This window comes from Palaemon carinicauda, chromosome 19, assembly GCF_036898095.1.
Source record: "Palaemon carinicauda isolate YSFRI2023 chromosome 19, ASM3689809v2, whole genome shotgun sequence".
NCBI lineage: Eukaryota > Metazoa > Arthropoda > Malacostraca > Decapoda > Palaemonidae > Palaemon > Palaemon carinicauda.
Genome location: NC_090743.1, coordinates 14,975,795 through 14,995,690, shown reverse-complemented (window position 1 = coordinate 14,995,690; position 19,896 = coordinate 14,975,795). Strand labels below are relative to the sequence as shown.

General features: G+C 45.6%; 1 protein-coding gene across 3 annotated transcripts in view; it reads right to left on the bottom strand.

The window, feature by feature from the left end:
• Ccdc58 (Coiled-coil domain-containing 58) overlaps positions 1-17,168 on the bottom strand; it is a 63,374-nt gene extending 46,206 nt beyond the window's left edge. Inside the window, exon 1 of one of the 3 annotated variants that reach the window (XM_068393193.1) lies at positions 17,015-17,168. In XM_068393193.1, the coding sequence (XP_068249294.1) occupies positions 17,015-17,050 (36 nt within the window). In that variant the 5' untranslated portion in view covers positions 17,051-17,168. Of the gene's footprint in view, positions 1-16,811; positions 16,854-16,944 lie in introns of those variants that run through there. The other 2 variants (XM_068393195.1, XM_068393194.1) reach the window with 2 other exon arrangements.
• Between the last annotated feature and the right edge of the window lie 2,728 nt (positions 17,169-19,896).

Sequence of the window (19,896 nt, the reverse complement as noted above, 5' to 3'; positions counted from 1 at the left end):
TTGGATTCTGAGTCTTGGCAACCTACTCAAGAACAAAGCTGAACGTTACCTCTCCCCATCCCCTTGAATGGGCGATGTCATATGAGAGACCATGCAGTTCGCCGACTTGTTTGGCCGAAGCTAAGGCGAGCAGGAACACCGTCTTCTAAGTCAGATGACGATCTGTTCCCTAGCGTAATGGTTAGTAGGGAGGCCTCTTTAGAAACCAGAGAACTTGAACTACATTCCACGGGGGAGGTCTCACTTCCGACTGAGGAGGGGTAAGTTCGTAACTCCGTATGAGTAAGGAAAGTTCCAACGATGAGATGTCCATTCCATTCAGTTTGAAGGCGAGGTTCAAGGCTGAACGATAACCTTTCACCGCCGAATCTGAAAAGCGCATTTCCTCACGCAAATACAAGAACAACTCTGCTATTGCCGGAACAGAGGTATCAAGTAATTACTCATTCCACAACACCAGCCACAGAACACATTCCACTTTGCCTGGTAGACTAGACTGCTGCTGATGACTTCTGCAGGTATCCAGACATCCTCTTCGCAACTTGTTGCGATAGTCTCCAGGAGTGAAGTCGTAGCGAAGCTACAACTTTGTGGTAGATGTTGACGTGTGGTTGTCTAAGTAGATCGTGTCATGGAGAGAGTATTCTTGAAGGCTCCGTCAGGAGCTGCAGAAGGTCTGGGAATCATTCCGCATGATGCCAGAGTGGAGTTATGAGAGTCATTGAGAGGTTGACTGATGTTCTGGCCTGGTTGAGTATCCTTCTCATCAGACAGAACAGGATCCTTCTCATCAGACAGAACAGGGGAAGCACATGAACGTCGATGTTGTCCCACCGTTGTTGGAATGCATCTTGACAAAGCCTTGGGGTTCAGAACTGGGGACCACTACAGCGGGAGCCTGAAATTCAGGGACGTTGCGAATAGATCTACAGTCGGAAAACCCCAGAAAGTTAGGACTTTGCTGGCTACTAGATGATCCAAAGACCACTCGGTACTCACTATCTGAGATGCTTTGCTCAGATTGTCAGCGAGCACATTCCTTTTGCCTGGAATGAAGTGGGCTGATAGTGGTACCAAGTACACTTCGGCACAACTCAGTATCTCTACTGCTAGATGGGATAGAAACTGCAAAAAAGTACCACCTTGTTTGTTGATGTAAGCCACTACTGTGGTGTTGTCACTCAACACCACCACTGTGTGGTCCGCCAGGAACTGATGGAACTGTTAATGGGCTAGAAAGATGGCCTTCATCTCCAAGAGATTCATGTGGAGGAAGTTATTGGACTCTGACCAGAGGCCTGATGTCATGTGGTGCAGAACGTGGGACCCCACCCATTTTTGGATGCGCCTCAGAACAGCATCAAATCAGAGAGGGGGGGGGACGAGAAGATCCACTCCCTTTCGTAGCTTCTCATCTGACACCCACCATTCGAGGTACATCTGTTCCGCTGATCCCATGGAGATCAAGATGTCCGAGGAGTCGAAGGACTGATTCCACCGGGACTTGAGTCGCCACTGGAGAGACCAAATCCTGAGGCGGCCGTTGGGAACTAGACGGACCAGAGATGAAAGGTGTTCGAGAAGACGTAACCACATCTGGGCTGGAAGTTCTTTTCGTCTGAGAAAGGGTCTTGCGACCTTTCTCAGCCTCATTATCCTGTCGTCTGATGGGAAGGCTTTGTAGAGATTGGTGTCTACTATCATGCCTAGGTATACCAGTCTCTGCGTAGGAAGCAGGGAAGACTTCTCAGGGTTTACCATGATCCCCAGATCTTGGCAAAGCTTCAGAAATTTGTCTCGGTGTAGAAGAAGGGTTGCCACCGAGTTCGCTAGGATTAGCCAGTCGTCCAGATAACGGAGGAGACGGATGCCATTCCTGTGTGCCCCAGATGATACTAGGGTGAATACTCTGGTGAAGACTTGAGGTGCTGTGGAAAGACAGAAGCACAGCACCTTAAACTGGTATTTCCTGTTGTCTAGGCTGAATCTTAAGTACTTCCTTGAAGACGGATGGATTGGGATCTGGAAGTACGCGTCTTTTAGGTCCAGTGTGCACATAAAGTCCCGTGGTCTTACCGCTTGTCTGACTGTGTCTGCCGTCTCCATGCTGAAGGGAGTTTGCTTGACAAACTTGTTCAGAGCTGAGAGGTCAATAACAGGTCTCCAGCCTACAGATGCATTTTTCACAAGAGAGAGTCAACTGATGAGGCCTGGGGACTCGTCTGCCTCTTGGAGAGCACCCTTCTTCAATAGGGTTTGGACTTTTGCCTAGAGGGCTAGCCCCTTTGCTGATCCCATCGCAAAGGAGTCTACTGACACTGGATTCCTGATCAGGGAAGGGAGAGATGGTGTGAACGGGATGCGATACCCTGAACGAATCATGGAGATTGTCCAGGGCTCGGTCCTGAGTTGCTTCCACCTGTCCCAGCAACTTCGTAGGCATTCCAACACTGGTGGAAAAGCAGGGGGAATGCCTTTCCTAGCGTTTGCGACCTCGGCCGCTCCCTCTAAGAAATTTTCTTCCCTGGAGGACATAGTGCCTTTCCCGTCTTTGGTCGGAAAGGGCTTTTTAGACACCGTTGTCTTCGTTGCAGTCTTGTTCGTCATGATCTTCATTGGACGGGACTGCTGAGGAGCTGGTGGTTTATAGGGCTTAGATGTTAAAGCCCTGTAAAGGAGGGAGTCCTAGTGAGACTTGTTCCATCTCTCAGCAGCATGTTCCTCATCCTTTTCCTCAAACAGAGAGGATCCCTCTAAAGAGGAGTTCCTGAGCCTAGCAATCTCGCTATTTGGGACCTGTTGATGGAATCTCTCAGACACTGCGTCTTGATGTTTCAGAATGGTGTTTGCCCGTAAGTTAGAGACTTGATGGGCGAGAAACTCGATGGTGGGGGTGCCTGAGAGAAGGAAAGTTTCCATCGCTTTCCTGGTGAATTCCTTGGAAAAATCCTCGGTTCAAACCAGGATTCCCAGGGTGCCCAACCACAGATCAAGCCATGAAGTAGCCTGCATGGCTACTTCATGACCTCCAGGTTGAGGATCTCTGATGCCGAGAAAGAGATCTGACAGCTGGAGAGCCCGTCTAGAGAGACTCCCTTGGTGAGCTCTTCCAGAGAGTGATGGAGAGGAAGAGCTGGACGAGGCGGTAGAGCCGGAACGTTGGGAGGAGGAGGGCACGGAGAGCTGTTCGGCAATCTTAGTCCGGGCACCCCTTACCCCTTGAGACCAGGGCAAGGCTGCACTAGTCTAAAGAGGGCTTCTGAGTGCCAAAGACACGGTCTAAGACTGTCTTTGCCCTCTCGTGGGGGTACCTCTGAGTAATTAAACCCGTTGAGTTCCCTAATAAGAATCAGAACTTGCCAGAACGCATGTTCTGACTTCCTGCTCCCCACTCCGAAAAAGTGGGTCTAGCAGCTTAGTCTCCTCCTTCCACCCCAGAGAGCTCCTCTCAGGGTGGGTTTCAGGCATCTCTAGAGTGACTAGTGGTTCCTGTAGGCCTGGAGGTCCTTGAAGAGGACTTTGGGAGAGTCTCGAGTCCTTAGATTCCTTCCAAGGAAGGAGGTAGGACTCAAGCATCAAAGGCCAGATAGGATTGTCCCTCCTGACCTCCGCTGGTGGAAATGGTGACCTGTCACAATTTCTATTGTGAAGTTCATTATGTTTTGACGACTGGAGAACCTGCTCTGAGGTTTGAGGCAAGTGCACGAGAGAGCGCTTGCTCACAGGAGAATGATGGCGTGCAATACGGTGCTGCGCAGGTATATGTGAGTGTGCAGGTGAGGAAGGTAGCGCACGTGAGTGCTGGCGAGCATTGGCAAGCTGTAGAGTGCTGAAGCGCAGGAGAGCAATGGCGCACAGGACAGCACTGACGCCTAGGAGAACGCTTACGAGTTGGAGAGTGCAAACGAGCAGGAGAACGTCGCTGCGCTTCAGAACGCTGCTGTGTAGGAGAGCGCAGCTGCGCAGGGGAGCGCTGACGAGTTGGAGAGGGCTAGCAAGCTGGCAAACATTGGTCCTTAGACCAGTGAGAAAGCGCTGGCGATCAGGAGATCGCTGAGGCATTGGAAGGCGCTGATGAGCAGGCGAAGGGCGCTGAAGCAGTGGAGAGCGATGACGCTCTAGAAAGCGTTGAAGTCCTGGAGGGTGCTGACATGATCCTGGCAAGCGCTGGTGCACTGAAGGTCGCTGGCGGACTGGAGAGCGTTGGCGTGCAGCTAAACACTTAGGAGGTACAGCACAAGCAGGCAGATGATGAATAGGAGACAGGAACGATGAAAGCAGGTCAGCAGATCGGCATGAAGGTTGAATTGGAACAGGGGTGTGCCCTTTGAAAGGGCGAACATCCACCAACGGGATAGCGAACGATCCACAGAAGTCTTGGACCGAAGTCCGCGGACTAGCTGCAGCGTCGTCAGGAGAAGGTTCAGGAACAGGAGAAGTTTGAGGGCCGGAAGACCACTGAAGCTGAGGCTCCTCTGCGGGAAACGGCCGCGAGGATGAGGCTGAAGAGCCGAAGAGGCGCCTTTTCACGGATGGTGAAGGGCCACCTATAAGGCGAAGAGGAGGGCGAGCTCTGCGTCGAAGACGCCCTCTAGAGGCCAGGTGATCATCAAGCTGACCTTTAGAAGCAGCAGTCCTCCGCAGAGGAGTATCTATGAGTGAACTCCCCAAGGAGGAGAAACACTTGCAAGAGAGACAAAAGAAAGCCTAAGTTCCCCCCTTGAAGGATGTACAGGAACAGGGGGAACAGAGTCGGCAGCAACAGCTGGAGAGTCTGAAGGATCACGGGCGTCGGCAGCGACCACAAATACTGTAACGACTCAGACAATACAACGTTGACGCATGACAGAGGATTTAACTCTGAAGTCGACGATAGCTGCGCACTAGCACTACGAATGATGAAGCGCAGCAAGGAGTCCTTGGAGGGCTGACCAGGAAGCCCCAAGGATGACCACAACTGTAAAAAAGGAGACAGAGACAAGGCCTCACCCGGTGGGGGAGGTGGGGCCGATTCGCTAGGGGAAGCAACACTGTCTCTCGAGGACCGGGGTTGGCCGTAAATTAAAGGGTCTACGCTACTACTTGTACCTGGCAACTGAGCTGGTCTGCTAGGATGTTCCTCTTGTCAGGAATTCATCTTGCTGACAGCTCTACAGTGTGGTGGCATGCCGCCCTGACCTGTATCAGCTTTGTCAACTCATGGAAGGGCAAGAAGACTTCTTTAGCTCCTAAGCCCTCCTGTCACTCATTGCTGGAATGCCTCCAGAGCCCAAATAGCTGCATGCATTTCCCCTATACTGATAAGTTGCTATTCTTCTATGACCAGCACTCCCAAAAGAAACTGGACGCTCCAGTTGGATGTTCCCCCCCTCATTTTATTCACCTTCAGAGGTGGACACAAAGTTCCTGTCATCTAGCTATCGGTAACATCTTACTATTCCTTTTGTTCCTCTGGAATAAAAGTGGGGGGAGATTCCTACCTATTAATCAGTGACACTTTAGACACCACTGAAATCCAAGTTTCTTTATTGACAACAAGTAGCTAGTTGGGAATGGTTATGCTACCTACTTGGCTCTGTTGAGGCAAGTATGAAACAAACACTCTCGTTGCTGTCGTGTCAATCAGTACACCCAGGTAATTCATTATATACTTGCAAGTGAGATCCAACTTTTCCCCGTTTATCACAAATCTAAGATTATGACAAAAAGGAAAGTGGCCTCGATCTTCAAGCAAATGACTCTCCGAAGAGGACAGGATCACTCAAACATCAAGAAATGACAAATTCTTCCTTAGAGAAGGATCTGACTGCAAGCCTATATATAAACTTTTGCTTAAGCCATATGACCGTCCTCTAGAGTGGATCATACATTCATGAGATAAAACTCACCAACCAGAAGTAAGACACTAAAAATAATCTCTCCATGCCTTTCAGTACTAATCCCACAAGACCTACACAATTAATATATTGAGTCCCATAACGGTAGCATTAGATTCCGCAGAACAGAAACCCCAAGGTTATGGAAAAATTGTGAGAGACCACTGAGAGTTTGCAGAGCCTTAAATGGTACCACAGAGACTATTGAGAAGAAAGTCAAATTTTCCTCAAAAAACCATGTCCACGCCCAGACCTTGATCAAAGGCAAATGGAAGGAAGCTGCTACCTGAGGCTGCCAGAAGTCACCCGACACTACATGAAATTTGGAGTGATCAACCTATTTGAACACAAGCTGAAGCAAGCCGAAAGAGGGAAAGGAAATTTCATGTTTACCCAGGTAAAGTACAGTACTAAATCTAGCTCCTCTATACTGTGATGATGAACTAATCAAAGAACATTTCTCCAAGTAAGTAAGTAAGTACCCTCTACCCCTTCAACTTACCTCTGATGAATAAGTAAGTGTAACAGCCTGTTTTCCCGTCTAAAATTTGCCCCAAGGGAAATATGGCCCAGGATATATATCCCCTGGGTGAATTTTGTGCCAGGATATTTCCCCCTCTGGGCCAAGATTTCCCCCACCCCTCTGGTGTTATAAACTACAATCACTAGGTGCCAATATGCTTTACAGTTTTTCGAGCAGTGGCAGTGGGAACAGCTACGTCAGAATATGGAGAAGCTCACTTACCACATACCATACAATTGGAAGAATTACTACAAAGTATTATTTTAAGGGCATCAAAGAACTTGTTAGTGATTACCATATCATATGATATCATATGTGCCAAGTTAAAGATAGATCACAGAATTGCTTCAGCCTATCATCCACAAACAGATTGCAGGAAAGATTTAATCAAACCCTCGAAAGAGCTTTTATCAAATGTGTTAATGAAAAACAGAACGATTGGGATCTGCGCATAAAGAGAATCCTATTCAGATATCGTACTTCAGATTATGCCAGCACTGGTGTTACTCCTAACACTGCAATGTTTAGGATAGATCCCAAGCTTCCAGTCTACCTAGATACTGAGTCATGTGAGGAGGTAGGAACTAGGGTAATGACAGTAGACTGTTAAAGAGCTAACAGAGAGAGTGGTGTCAGAAAAAAGGCAGCTGATTAAAAAATAACCATGAATATAGCTAAAGTGCAAGACAGACAAAGGAAGAACTATGATGTAAGACACATCTAAGTACAATGAAATAGTTGAGGGCTCATTAGTACTATTAAGAAACAAAAACAAAAATCACCGAATGAGAGGAAAACTAGAAGCAAAGTACATAGGCCCGTATGAAGTTGCTTCTCTTCTGAGCAAAGGATGCGCAAAATTGAAAAACGTTGCATCAAATAGATAAAAAACTTGTACCACATAGTGAATTTAAAGGTGTAAAAACAAAATGATACAAACAGTTTAAGACAAGAAGATGACATCACTGGAGCAGAACCGTGCAACGCATCTGTGAATGAGCAGCAGCAATATCCTGAACAAACGGGAGTTCTACACATTTCACCAGAAGAGAAAGTAATTTTACTCATGTTTGTAGATGAGAAAACTGTCAGAAGGGTGGAAGCAGAAGGAGAAGAGTCACAGAAGATGAAATAGAGACAAAACCAGAGAAGCTTTCCGACATGCTTGTCATGAAAAGACAAGCACTTAAATGTTTAAAAATACAGTATATGGACGAAGATGCAATTACAACGCTTCATGCAACACTTAAGGCAAAGGAGGATGACATTCTTGGGACATGGGTAGGTCAAGAATGGACGCGAAGTGGTCGAGGGCGAATCGTGTATTGAATAGTGCCACACTGCCTGCCTTAGAACTCAAATTTATAAGGCCTCATGGAGTTGTCTTAAGTATAATCCAATCCCACAATCCAAAAGAAAAAGGATACAATGAATTAACACTTCAAAAATTTGTTACTTTTAATTGACTTTTAAGAACGTTTTATCAAGCCCTCTGATAGACTTTTTTTTTTTTTTTTTTACCATGATTCTGATAATCTGATTATGACAAGTATAATGAGGCATCACCATTGGTGTCTGAAACTGCCTTTGACTCCAACTTAGACAATAATGACATGGTATAAGTAACTACGGATCATAACTGACATGGTATAACATTATGATGTGCTGCCTACATACTATCAGTGAGTACTGCATTATAAATTCAACACATTATTAGTACTATACACAAGTACCAGTAAATTACCAGACTACGTAAACTTATGATTCCGATGTGAAAAAAATTCCTATTATTTTGTCAAACTTACCGTCGATTATGCAATTCATTAAATTAGCTTCTATGTAAGAGGGGGATGTGGCCTATAGGGGAAAAAACATCCTGAGTCAGAAATTCCCCTAGGGGGAATAACCGCCCCGGCTGCTATACCCGGGGGGAAATCCGTCCTAGGCTAATTTTCCCGGGGGGGGGGGGGGGGGGGGGGGGGGATTCTGTGCTACACCAGTAAGTACCCAAACAGCACCTGGGAGAAAAGTACTCAGGAGGTGTGATGAAATACCTTTTAAGAAGATACCAAGATGTAAACGGCACTTCCTAGAACGGATGCAGGGAGTGGGCACATACAATTGGCAGCTAAAGGATACTTGACTAGCACGAGTGTCTAAAGGTGACCAAGGAAAATGTTATTTTTATTAGTAAAATAAATTTTTGAATATACTTACCCGATAATCATGTAGCTGTCAACTCCGTTGCCCGACAGAATTCTATGGAGGGATACGCCAGCTATCACAATACTAGAAGGGGGTGTACTTACCAGCGCCACCTGTGGCCAGGTACTATAGTACTTCTTGTTGACACCTCCTCAATTTTTCCTCGGTCCACTGGTTCTCTATGGGGAGGAAGGGAGGGTCGATTAAATCATGATTATCGGGTAAGTATATTCAAAAATTTATTTTACTAATAAAAATAACATTTTTCAATATTAAACTTACCCGATAATCATGTAGCTGATTCACACCCAGGGGGGTGGGTGAAAACCAGTGTACAAGATTAAAGGATAGCTAAGTATCCCATATTTCATATAACAGTTATCTCAAATAACAATGAAATAATAAGTACCTGGTAAGGAAGTCGAATTGAACCGTTACTCTGCCTCTTTTTTAAGTTCGTCTTCCTTACTGAGCGCAGCGTTCCTCTTGGAGGCTGAATCAACTCAAAGGTGCTAAAGTATATAGGGCTGCAACCCCTACTAAAGGACCTCTACATAACTTCTAACCCAGGCGCTTCTCAAGAATGAATTGACCACCCGCCAAATCAAAAGGATGCGGAAGGCTTCTTAGCCTACCGTAACAACCATAAAAACAACAATAAAAGCATTCAAGAGAAAGGTTAAAAAAGGTTATGGGATTAAGGGAATGTAGTGGCTGAGCCCTCACCTACTACTGCACTCGCTGCTACGAATGGTCCCAGGGTGTAGCAGTTCTCGTAAAGAGACTGGACATCTTTAAGATAAAATGATGCAAACACTGACTTGCTCCTCCAATAGGTTGCATCCATTATGCTCTGCAGATAACGGTTTTTATTAAAGGCCATCGAAGTAGCTACGGCTCTAACTTCGTGGGTCCTTACCTTCAGCAATGCAAGGTCTTCCTCCTTTAAGTGAGAATGGGCTTCTCTAATCAGAAGCCTTATATAATACGAAACCCCGTTCTTGGACATGGGCCTCGAAGGTTTCTTGATGGCGCACCATAAGGCTTCTGACTGTCCTCGAATAGGTTTAGACCTATTAAGATAATACTTGAGAGCTCTGACAGGGCAAAGAACTCTCTCTAGTTCGTTACCTACCATGTTGGAGAGGCTAGGTATTTCAAACGATCTAGGCCAAGGACGTGAAGGAAGTTCGTTCTTTGCTAGGAATCCGAGCTGAAAAGAACATGTTGCAGATTCGGTCGTGAAACCAATGTTCTTGCTGAAGGCATGAACCTCACTGACTCTCTTAGCTGTTGCAAGGCAGACGAGAAAAAGAGTCTTGAGGGTAAGGTCCTTGAAGGAAGCTGACTGGAGAGGTTCGAACCTAGGTGACATAAGGAACCTTAAGACCACGTCTAGGTTCCAGCCTGGAGTGGATAGACGACGCTCTTTAGACGTCTCAAAAGACTTAAGGATGTCTTGAAGGTCCTTGTTGGAAGAAAGGTCCAAACCTCTGTGGCGGAGAACTGAAGCCAACATACTCCTATACCCTTTAATCGTAGGGGCTGAAAGGGATCTCTCATTCCTAAGGTGTAAAAGGAAGTCAGCTATTTGGGTCACAGAGGTATTGGTAGAGGATACTGAATTGGCTCTACACCAGCTCCGGAAGACTTCCCACTTAGATTGGTAGACTCTACGAGTGGAAACCCTTCTTGCTCTGGCAATCGCACTGGCTGCCTCCTTCGAAAAGCCTCTAGCTCTAGCGAATCTTTCGACAGTCTGAAGGCAGTCAGCCGAAGAGCGTGGAGGTTTGGGTGCAACCTGTCTACGTGAGGTTGACGTAGAAGGTCCACTCTTAGAGGTAGAGTCCTGGGGATGTCGACTAGCCATTGAAGTACCTCTGTGAACCATTCTCTTGCAGGCCAAAGGGGAGCAACCAGCGTCAGCCGTGTCCCTTCGTGCGAGATGAATTTCTGCAGAACTTTGTTTATTATCTTGAACGGTGGGAATGCGTAAAGGTCGAGATGGGACCAGTTCAGTAGAAAAGCATCCACATGAACTGCTGCAGGGTCTGGAACTGGGGAACAGTACAGCGGAAGTCTCTTGGTTATGGAGGTGGCAAACAGATCTATGGTAGGTTGACCCCACAAGGTCCAAAGCCTGTTGCACACACTCTTGTGGAGGGTCCATTCCGTGGGAATGACCTGATTCCTTCTGCTTAGGCGATCTGCTGAGACGTTCATATTGCCCTGAATGAACCTCGTGACTAAAGTGAGGTTTTGACTTCTTGACCAAATGAGGAGGTCCCTTGCTATCTCGTATAGGCTCCTCGAATGGGTCCCTCCTTGCTTGGAGATGTAAGCCAAGGCTGTGGTGTTGTCTGAGTTCACCTCCACCACTTTGCCTAGCAGGAGGGACTTGAAGTTCAGCAGGGCTAAATGAACTGCTAGTAGCTCCTTGCAGTTGATGTGGAGCGTTCCCTGTTCCTCGTTCCACGTTCCCGAGCATTCCCGTCCGTTCAAGGTTGCACCCCAGCCCGAGTCCGATGCATCTGAGAAGAGATGAAGATTGGGGGTCTGAATAGCCAACGATAGGCCCTCCCTGAGAAGGAGATTGTGCTTCCACCACAAGAGAGTGGTCTTCATCTCTTTGGTGACTGGGATAGAGACTGCTTCGAGAGTCGAACCCTTGTCCCAATGAGCTGCAAGATGGAATTGAAGAGGGCGGAGGTGGAGTCTCCCTAGCTCGACGAACAGGGCCAGTGATGAAAGGGTCCCTGTGAGACTCATCCACTGTCTCACCGAGCAACTGCTCCTCTTCAGCATGCTCATGATGCACTCTAGGGCTTGGCTTATCCTGGGGGCCGATGGAAAAGCCCGAAAATCCTGACTCCGAATCTCCATTCCCAGGTACACAATGGATTGGGAGGGAATGAGCTGAGACTTTTCTGTGTTGACTAACAGACCCAGTTCTCTGATTAAGTCCAAAGTCCAGTTGAGACTCTCCAGACAGCGACGACTCGTGGAGGCTCTCAACAGCCAGTCGTCTAAGTAGAGGGAGGCTCTGATGTCCGATAAGTGGAGGAATTTTGCTATATTCCTCATCAGATGCGTGAACACCATAGGAGCTGTGCTTAGGCCAAAACACAGGGCTTGAAATTGGTAGACAACCTTTCCAAAAACGAATCTCAGGAAAGGTTGGGAGTCTGGATGAATAGGAACGTGAAAGTAGGCATCTTTCAAGTGCAACGAGACCATCCAGTCCTCCTGCCTGACCGCTGCTAGGACCGACTTCGTCGTCTCCATCGTGAACGTCTGCTTGGTGACATACGCATTGAGCGCGCTGACGTCCAGCACCGGTCTCCAACCTCCTGTCTTCTTGGCCACCAGAAAGAGACGGTTGTAGAAGCCCGGGGATTGATGGTCCCGGACTATAACCACTGCCTTCTTCTGCACAAGTAGCGACACCTCCTGGTGCAACGCTAGCCTCTTGTCCTCTTCTTTGTAGTTGGGAGAGAGGTTGATGGGAGATGTGGACAGAGGGGGTTTGAGGCAGAATGGAATCCTGTAACCCTCCCTCAGCCAACTGACAGACTGGGCGTCTGCACCTCTCTTTTCCCAGGCTTGCCAGAAGCTCTTGAGTCTGGCTCCTACTGCTGTCTGGAGATGCGGAGAGTCAGTTTTTTCCTTTAGAGGCCTTGGAGCCTTTCCTAGACTTGCTCCTGGAAGAGTCTGGACGGGAGCTTCCTCGGCTGGGGGCTCTACCACGAAAGGGCGGTATGAACCTCGTAGCAGGAGTATCAGCCACTGGGGTGCGATAAGTCCTGGGGACAGAGGTAGCAACCTTAGACTTACGAGCCGATGAGGCTACAAGATCATGTGTGTCCTTTTGTATCAGGGCAGCAGACAAGTCCTTAACCAGCTCTTCGGGGAAGAGGAACTTCGAGAGCGGAGCGAAAAGGAGTTGTGACCTTTGACAAGGTGTAATGCTGGAGGAAAGGAAGGTACAAAGCTGTTCCATTTTCTTAAGAACCCCTGATACAAACATCGACGCAAGCTCGCCAGATCCATCTCTAATGGCCTTATCCATGCAGGACATTAATAGCATGGCAGAATCCTTGTCCGCAGGGGAGGTCTTCTTGCTGAGGGCCCCCAGGCACCAGTCTAGAAAGTTGAACATCTCAAATGCTCTAAAAACTCCCTTCAGGAAGTGATCAAGGTCTGAGAAGGTCCAGCAAACCTTAGAGCGCCTCATTGCAGTTCTACGAGGCGAGTCTACCAGACTTGAGAAGTCAGCCTGGGCAGAGGCAGGTACTCCCAAGCCTGGTTCCCCTCCTGTGGCATACCAAACGCTCGCTTTAGAAGTGAGCTTAGTCGGAGGAAACATGAAAGAAGTCTTGCCAAGGTGTTGCTTAGTCTGCAGCCACTCCCCTAAGATCCTTAACGCTCTCTTAGAGGACCTTGCTAGGACTAGCTTAGTATAGGTCGACTTAGCTGGCTGCATGCCCAGCGAAAACTCAGACGGTGGAGAGCGGGGAATAGCAGACAAAGTGGTCTGGGTATACCTCCCTAAGCAGAGCCAAGACCTTACGAAAGTCAATAGACTGTGGAGAAGGCTTGGATTCATCCACGTCTGATGAGGGATCCAGGTGTGCCGCCTCATCATCAGACGCCTCATCACCAGAGTGTAGCGAAGAGATCGGACAGGAATGCTGAACAGCAGAGTCAGTACGAGCTGGAACATCAATATTAGTGGTTTCCTCTTCAAGACTCTGTTGAGGGAACACCTGAGGCTCAGACTGCAAAGGCTGAACAAAAGCAGAAGCAGAAGGAAGGCGCATGGGTGGAGGAGGCTGACTCCTGTCATGAGTGGCTGAACTCAAGGGTTGAGCTTGCTGAGAGGTTGGCGGAAGCGGAGTAGTAAGTTCCTGTTCCTGTGGTGTGAGCGGAGAGCGATGAGATAGAGGCTGCGCAGAACAAAGTAAATGTCTCGCCAGTTGAGGCTCCTGAGGCGCAAGGCTAAGGTGTTGTGGTGCTTGCCTAGAGGAGGGTTGAGCTCGCTGCAGCGAGAGCTGAGGAGACTGACTCATGGTTGGGAGAGGTTGTTGTACCTCGACTGAGTGTTGCATCACTGGTGGAGCAGCAAGTGGAAGCGGAGGAAGAGGGGTATAAGCCTCCTGATCCCATTGCTGAGGTTGCCTTAAGGAAGGCGGAGGCTGAACACCACTGGGAACAGTAAACTCAGAACGTGGCTCAACATCGTACGCCTGGCAGGTGGTACTGCGGTCAGGCGGAGCGAGCGCAGGCGGAGCGAGCGCAGGCGGAGCAAGTGCAGGCGGAGGCGGAGGCGCAACCTTCTCAGCTCGACACTCACGCATCAAGACCGAAAGTTGTGACTGCATGGACTGCAGAAGAGACAACTTGGGGTCGGCAGACACTACGGTCTGCTGAGGCAAAGCCTGAACAGCAGAGATCTGTTGCGGCAGAACCTTACTCCTCTTGGGCGGAGTGCAGTCGACTGATGACTGTGGCGAGTCAGAGCTGAGCCAATGACTGCAGCCCGGTTGAGCGCTCGCGTACTGGACTCTGCGTTTGAGTGGTCTAGAGACCTGAGTCCAGCGTTTCTTCCCTGACAATTGATCAGCGGACGAGTAAAAGACGGGCTCAATCGTCTGCAGGTGGGAGTGACGGTCTCTGGAAGACACGCCCGCAACCACCGAGGATACTTCTGTGCGCCGATCAAGGCCTGCCGAACCCTTTTGCCCTTCGACATTGCTTCTCCCCTGGGCATGGGAGCTTGCAAGAGGTCCCGGACTGGGAGGACGACTGGCGCGCACAGAAGTATCCTCACGCACCACACTGACACTGACACTAGCACTTGGCACTGCACTGACACTAGCACTCGTCACAGCACTGGCACTAATACCACCCACTGCACTCTTGACCTTAAGCTCCTTGACTTCGGCCATAAGAGACTTATGATCGCTAACCACTGACTCTACTTTATCGCCTAAGGCCTGAATAGCACGCAACACAACAGACATATCAGGCTGAGGGCAAATAGTAGGTTCGGGGGTAGCCACTACAGGGGTAGGAAAAGGTAGGGGATCATGAGGTGAGGAAAAAAGTGAAGAGTGAGAAGAACTCCTCCTAACTCTGCCTCTCTCTAACTTAGTTGAATATTTCAAAAGACGGACAAAATCAAGTTCCGAAAGTCCGGCGCATTCCTCACATCGATTTTCTAACTGACAGGGCCTATCCCTACAGTCAGAACAAGCGGTGTGAGGATCTACCGAGGCCTTCGGAATACGCCTATTGCAAGACCTACATCGCCTATGGGAGGGGGCTTGCGAAATGTCAGACATCTTGAATCCAAAGAGTTAGCCAAGTGGGGTTCCAAAATCAAGCAAAAGATCGTTAACCGTTAATCAGGACTATATAAAAGCTATCTAAGCTAATATAAGAAGGTTTCCAGTAAAGCGACAGCCGAAATCTGAGAGAATACTTCACCAAAAGCCGTGAAAATACTCGAAGATCATAAGCGTATCCCAGAACGTCTTGCCGGAAGCACGACAGAGGAAAAATTGAGGAGGTGTCAACAAGAAGTACTATAGTACCTGGCCACAGGTGGCGCTGGTAAGTACACCCCCTTCTAGTATTGTGATAGCTGGCGTATCCCTCCATAGAATTCTGTCGGGCAACGGAGTTGACAGCTACATGATTATCGGGTAAGTTTAATATTGAAAAATGGGTTCCTCAAGGAAAACAGATAACCAAGAACTAATACCACAGTTGGTCCTGTCACAAACCATTGATAATGCCACTCCAGGGGAGAAGCTGCAAAGGTTGCTCTAACAGGAACCACAACACTGGGGAACACTGTCATGCGGGAAGGGGTAGCCTAGGTACTAACAGGGCCCTGCGACACAGGAATGGGTGGTAATCATGGGTAGCCGAGTCAGGGGCGATGCACTGGGTAACACCCGGCTCCGGGCTGACATGCATGTTCGGCCATGGAGGCAAAAACACCCAACTTAAGACATAAAACCGAAAATTGCCGGAGCTTTACTCACTAGCACTGGTGTCACAGGACGAGCCTTTAGTCTTTTGGGCTTTGATTGGGGGCAGCCCATGTTCCACATAAGGTGGGTCAATCATAACCAAATCTGATATTAGCATCACAGAAAATAGGAGGGGGTGTATGTATGATAGCAACCACCTGTATGTATTATTATGGCTAACTTAGAATACGGCAGTGTAAGAGGGGTCGCAGGAGGCGTTAGGTCCCCTGTTAGGTATGTATGTAAGGGCACGGCTTGTAGGTTAGGTTATGGGGGAAAGTTTAGGTTAGTTGATGTCCATTTTCAATCAACTCATGAGGAACTGGCCGCTAACATACAAAGGCTCCAAATAGGAGTTTCAATCTCATTTTGTGTTCACCTGTATACTAAAAATTGTAAAGAAATAAGATGGACATATCATAGCCTAAGTTATCACTATATAAACTGACAGACCACCATAACTATACTAACCAGGGATAGGAGTATGAGCCCCTAAGCTCACATCAAATTTCTATTTGCTAAACATCCTATCGCACGTTCATCTTTTGGGAGCCTTTGTACAACAGCGGCCAGTTCTACATGTGCTGATTAAAAATGGTCAGTAACTAACCTAAACTTTTCCCCCAACCTAACGTACAACCCGTGTCCTTACCTACATACTTAACGGGGGATAACGGCCCCTACGACCTCCCTTACACTGCTGTATTCTAAGTTAGTCATAATTATAAATACAGGTGGCCGCTATCATACATACACCCCCTCTTTTGTCCATGATATACTTTATATGGAGAAAATAACAGAAATGTGTCCTAATTCAATTTATGGTATCATTGAGGTAATTTTCCGAGGTTTCAAGATGCCTTGAACAACTTTTATTCCACACTTTTCAATGGGGAGCAGATAGGATGAAATAGGAGACCTGTTTATAATACAACCAACAACACGTAATCTTTAAATGTGTATTGATATTCTAAAAGCTTGGTTAGCTTCACAAAATTACTTCGACTTATTACACCTAGTCACATGTCTACATTATATAATTAAATCTATGGGTAGAATACATATGCCTATGGATATAATTGTGGCAAATAGCAGTCAATTATTAGGTAAAACAAAATTGGATTTTGTTGAATGATACTTATTAAAAGAATTAAGATTAAGTGTTACATGGTAACCGGTAAGACATGTAAACATATCAAACTACGGCCACCGGTGGAGGACTTTTGGTTAGCTTCGTCTAAACCGGACTGTGCATTTATTAGTAACTTCAAACAGTTAAAACTAAAGATATAATACATACGATTCACCAACGTGACCTAAATGTCAGAATCAATTAAAAAACAAGCTGCACAAGTCAGTAATTAACGAACCCCTATATCCTCGCAAGTCGGCGTGATTCCTGCCATATTTTCGTAAACAACAGCTAAATGGTAGAAGAAGTTTGCTGTTTCTTAAGCAGATCTCGTCGTACCCAAGGACTTCTTGTGTAACACAAGAAATCATTAGCTGTGTTTGAAGAAATTTATAAATTTAAATAAGTATATCCATCGACATATTTGCTATAAGGCATGCATTTAATTTCCACGTCCATAACAGAGTCACAAGAGCTTTCCCATATAAGTTTACGTATTTGCATGTCAGCATTTGTCATTTGCTGAATATTTGAGGTTATATAGCATACATAAATGTGTTATGAAAGCATCTGCCGTTGCAGTTTCAGAAAACGTTCATGAAATCTTAACAGATGATGAATTGAGCAACAGTCACACGTAGCGGGTTTGTGGTTTGTTCGCAATTGCGAGTTTGGGCAACTTGCCGGCTATAGTAAAACTTCGAAAGTTGTATGTCCAAACTTTGAATAAGTACATTGTGTAAACTATTTATATGAGTGGTGACAGAGCCATCAGAAAGGTATAGAATGGCTTGAAATTTCAAAGGAATTTGTGGAAAAGAGCAAACAGTGCTTATGGAATGACAATGTTAAATCGTTAACTCTCGCATGCATTTACCACAAACTGTTTCCTTGACTAAGACTAAATATCTAAACTCTAACCTTGATAAGGCTCAGAAATTCAGAATTAAGTCAATTATTTTTTCTTAAATAGTTATTGTTTGCATTGGGATAATGATAAGAACATTGAGCAAGATCCCGAATCAAAGTGCATCGTTAGTTCTAATTAATAATATATTTATAGAAAAAAAAATACTCATTGATGTCACGCTGAGCTTCACAATGCAATGTGTAATTTCTTTCTTTAGGGAAATATTTCTCTTAACGACTTAACACATTAACTACAAGACACTTCATATTCTTTGATACGTGCACTGTTTTTTTTTTCTTTTATCGTAGTAGCCACCCAAATATGTGTAATAATATACTGATGTGTAAGAAAAGACTCACGTTAGCAAAGGTCAATGTCAACCGATTGATAGACAAAAAAATATTAGCTTAGCAAAAATGTAATATTTGGGGGAACGCGATAAAATATTAAATGAAACGCCATTCTTCATCACGATTAAATGTCGCCTTTTAAAACTAGCAGTGAGAATGTGGAACAAGGTTTGATAATAGGGACGAAATCCTTATGAAACAATATCCCATTATGCACTATACTGTTTCTAGAACACTGGGGGGACATCTGCCACAAATTAGCAAAAGAGTTAAAAGATTAACAAAGTTAATGAGGCTATTTGCGTTTTTTTTCCCCTAAGGATTTGCCCCTTGGCTGTATGAACTAGTTCAACAGGCTATTCTGTATATATAAGATATAATCATTCATCAGCTTACTGTATCCAAAAGCAGGAAAAGATACATAAATTTGGATAATATATACTGAATTTATCCCCTTACATTAATTTATTTTATCGATTAGAAATATAAGGAAAACAGCTTATACTACATGTTATCTTATGACTCCAAGCTTTTGTTGAAATGTTACATATAGTATGCATTTGCTTTGCCTTGTGTGGTTAATCATAAATGCACTTTTTTTTATTATGATTTACAGATCATGAATTATTTCTCATTAGCTTGAAGTCCTCTATATCTTTAACCCGCAGTGAAAAATGTCTATGAAGAGTAATTCGTCTCATTATTTACGTGCTGTCAGTGCCAGATTGAATGTCAGATCAAAGACGATATAAACAGTTTCTTTTATATGTCAAATGCTATCCAGACTACTATATAAGCACGTTATATACTTTAGCCATTGAAACAAACGTTGTGGTGGCCTATTGAAAACGTCCCTGCCTGGCGTTCTGCTGAACGGAAGATAGTCACACTCAAACTCTATAGTTTCTTGCAGTGTCTGCAACCTCGCCATACTTGTGAGCTAATAATGTGGGGTTTGGAGGAGAGTATAGGTCTACCTGCTGAGTCATCAACAACCATTGCCTATCCCTCCCTGGTCCTAGCTTTGGTGGAGAGGGGGCTTGGTCACTGATCATGTGGATATAGGGTCAGTCTCTAGGGCATTATCCTGTTGGGGCTTTGTCACTGTCTCTAACCTCTGCTATTCATGAGTTACCTTTAAATTTACTGTAAGAAATTTACAAATCACTGTCAGAGTACCGGTGGCGTAAAAGAGTGGGGATCAGGGAGCGATCCAGGATTTTTTTTTTTTTTTTTTTTTTTTTTTTTTTGGTCGGGAGTGGGGCAACCTGTATAAAGGACAGAATAACTAGGAGCAATCCTTTATACGAGACAATAACTACGGGCCATCCTTTATATGAAACAATAACTAATTGGATTTAAAGCTACAAACACTTACATATATATATATATATATATATATATATATATATATATATATATATATAGATATATATATATATATATATATATATATATATATATATATATATATATATATATATATATATATCTTAACTGCCCAGTCCCTTAGCATTTAAACACAGCTTAAAATTAGCTAAAGAGTATAAATGCATGTTACATTTCAGCTGAAACTGACTAAACAAGGAACAACAGCTCACGGGGAATTAACATTTAATTTGACGAATCTAGAGAGATTCAATAATTTAGCCAATCTCATTTTCAATCACTCAGAGCAAAGCGAGAAAAGGCTTAAGAAAGTACGAACTGGGTAAATTTTTGTTCTGCATATGTTTGTATATCAGGGCGTGAACTTGAAGATGATGCTAGCTGTAATATAAATATCCATATTTCAAGTTATTATTATTATTATTATTATTATTATTATTACTTGTTAAGCTACAACCCTAATTGGAAAAA